A 1,801-nucleotide genomic window follows, 5' to 3' on the forward strand; every position below is an offset into this window, starting at 1 on the left:
GGATTTTGGGATGAGTGGGATTTTGGGATTAGTGGGATTCTGGGGGGTCCTGTGCAAGGGCCAGAAGTTGGGATTTTGGGATGAGTGGGATTTTGGGATTAGTGGGATTCTGGGGGGTCCTGTGCAATGCCAGGAGTTGGGATTTTGGGATGAGTGGGATTCTGGGGGGTCCTTGCGGGGCCAGGAGTTGGGACTGGATGATCCAGTGGGATGAGTGGGATTTTGGGGGGTCCTGTGCAGGGCCAGGAGTTGGGATTTTGGGATGAGTGGGATCCTGTGCAGGGCCAGGGGTTGGACTGGATGATCCTGGTGGGTCCCTTCCCACTCAGGACATTCCACAATTCCAGAGACCAGGGAGTGTTTGAACAATGCTCTCAGGGATTTTGGGATGAGTGGGATTCCGGGGTGTCCTGTGCAAGGGCAGGGGTTGGACTTTGGTCCCTGTGGGTCCCTTCCCACTCAGGATATTCTGTAATTCCTTTTATCCCTTCCCTTTCCTTCTTTTCCCTCCCCTCTGTAACTGGAGCCAGTTTTTGCCATTTTTTCCCCATTTTTCCCCATTTCCAACTGGATTTTCGCTCTGGCATTCCCCCCCCTTCCTCCTCCTCACCTGGTTCTGCAGCTGCAAAGCCAAAGCTTTTTTCTCCTCAATTTGCCTCAACCTCTCCCGAGCTCGGGAGTCGTAGACGCTGGTCCTGGAAAAAGCACCTTTTTTTAGGAGGGAGGGGGGAAAAACATCCACCTTTTCCCTTCTCCCCAGAAAACACCGGAGCAGAAAACATGGCACTTACAGCTCTTTGATCCACAGCTCTGCCTGGAAGAAGGGGGGGCTGGAAAGAGGGGGGAAAAAAGGACAGATTTCAGTGTTTTCCCCGCGGAAAAGCCGAGTCGCGGCCGGAAAAGCGGGATTTGGGAGCAGCCACGGCAAAGTGGGGTCCCCCCGTGGAACCCTCGGGAAGCCACTCCCTTCTCCCTAAAAAAAAACCACCTTCCCTCTTTCCTCCAGGCCCCCATTCCCAAGGATCTCACCTCGGGGCTGGAGTTCTGGGATCCTTCACCTTGAGCAAAATGACGGAGTCGGAGCCTGAAGGGACGGAAAAGTGTCACAGGAGCTGGAATTTTCCTCCCCATTCCCAACTCCCACCGCTCCCAGCCACGGAGGAAAAACCTTTCCACGGGCATTTAAAACGTTAAGCCCCTTGGTCAGGTTTTTTGGAGGGGTTAATTTGGGGGTTTGGGTTGATTTTTACCTTCGGGCTGCGTGGTGGATGCTGGTGGAGGCTCATCCCGCTGCTGGGCCCTGGAATTCCTGGACTGGAAGATGCTGGAAGAGGGGTAAGTGGGGGCAAAGCAGGGGGAGGGTTTGGGCAGGGAATGTCCCCGGAGTGGGGGGCTGCTGGGGGGGTGGGAAGGGGCTGGGGCAGCTCGGGGGGCTTCAAAGGGCTTCGAGTCCTCGCCGGGCGTCTCCTTCACCAGGGCCTGGCTGGAATTGGAACACCTGGACCTAAAAAAAATCCAGCAGGAAAATCAGCTCCCAGCAGGAAAAGGAGCTCCCGGAAGGAAGAAGGGGCTCCTGGCAGGAAAAAGGGGCTCCCGGCAGGAAAAAGGGGTTCCTGGCAGGAAAAAGGGGCTCCCTGCAGGAAAAGGAGTTCCTGGCAGGAAAAAGGAGCTCCCGGTTGGAAAAGGGGGCTCCCGGCCGGAAAAGGAATTCCTGGCAGGAAAAAGGAGTTCCTGGCAGGAAAAGGGGGCTCCCGGCAGGAAAAAGGGGTTCTTGGGAGGAAAAAGGGGCTCCTGGCAGGAA

At 56.2% G+C, this 1,801-nt stretch overlaps 1 protein-coding gene across 1 annotated transcript in view; it reads right to left on the reverse strand.

The window, feature by feature from the left end:
- The window catches only part of LOC108510539 (sentrin-specific protease 1-like), a gene marked incomplete at both ends in the record, with an annotated part of 4,406 nt that extends 2,902 nt beyond the window's left edge, over window positions 1-1,504 (reverse strand). The window contains 4 exons of the mRNA XM_017840219.1: window positions 611-695; window positions 792-830; window positions 1,030-1,084; window positions 1,251-1,504. Coding sequence (XP_017695708.1) covers window positions 611-695; window positions 792-830; window positions 1,030-1,084; window positions 1,251-1,504 — 433 coding nt within the window. The remainder of the gene's footprint in view (window positions 1-610; window positions 696-791; window positions 831-1,029; window positions 1,085-1,250) is intronic.
- Window positions 1,505-1,801: the final 297 nt, after the last annotated feature.

The sequence above is a fragment of the Lepidothrix coronata genome, unplaced genomic scaffold (assembly GCF_001604755.1).
Source record: "Lepidothrix coronata isolate B3197 unplaced genomic scaffold, Lepidothrix_coronata-1.0 Scaffold1254, whole genome shotgun sequence".
Taxonomy (NCBI): Eukaryota; Metazoa; Chordata; class Aves; order Passeriformes; family Pipridae; genus Lepidothrix; species Lepidothrix coronata.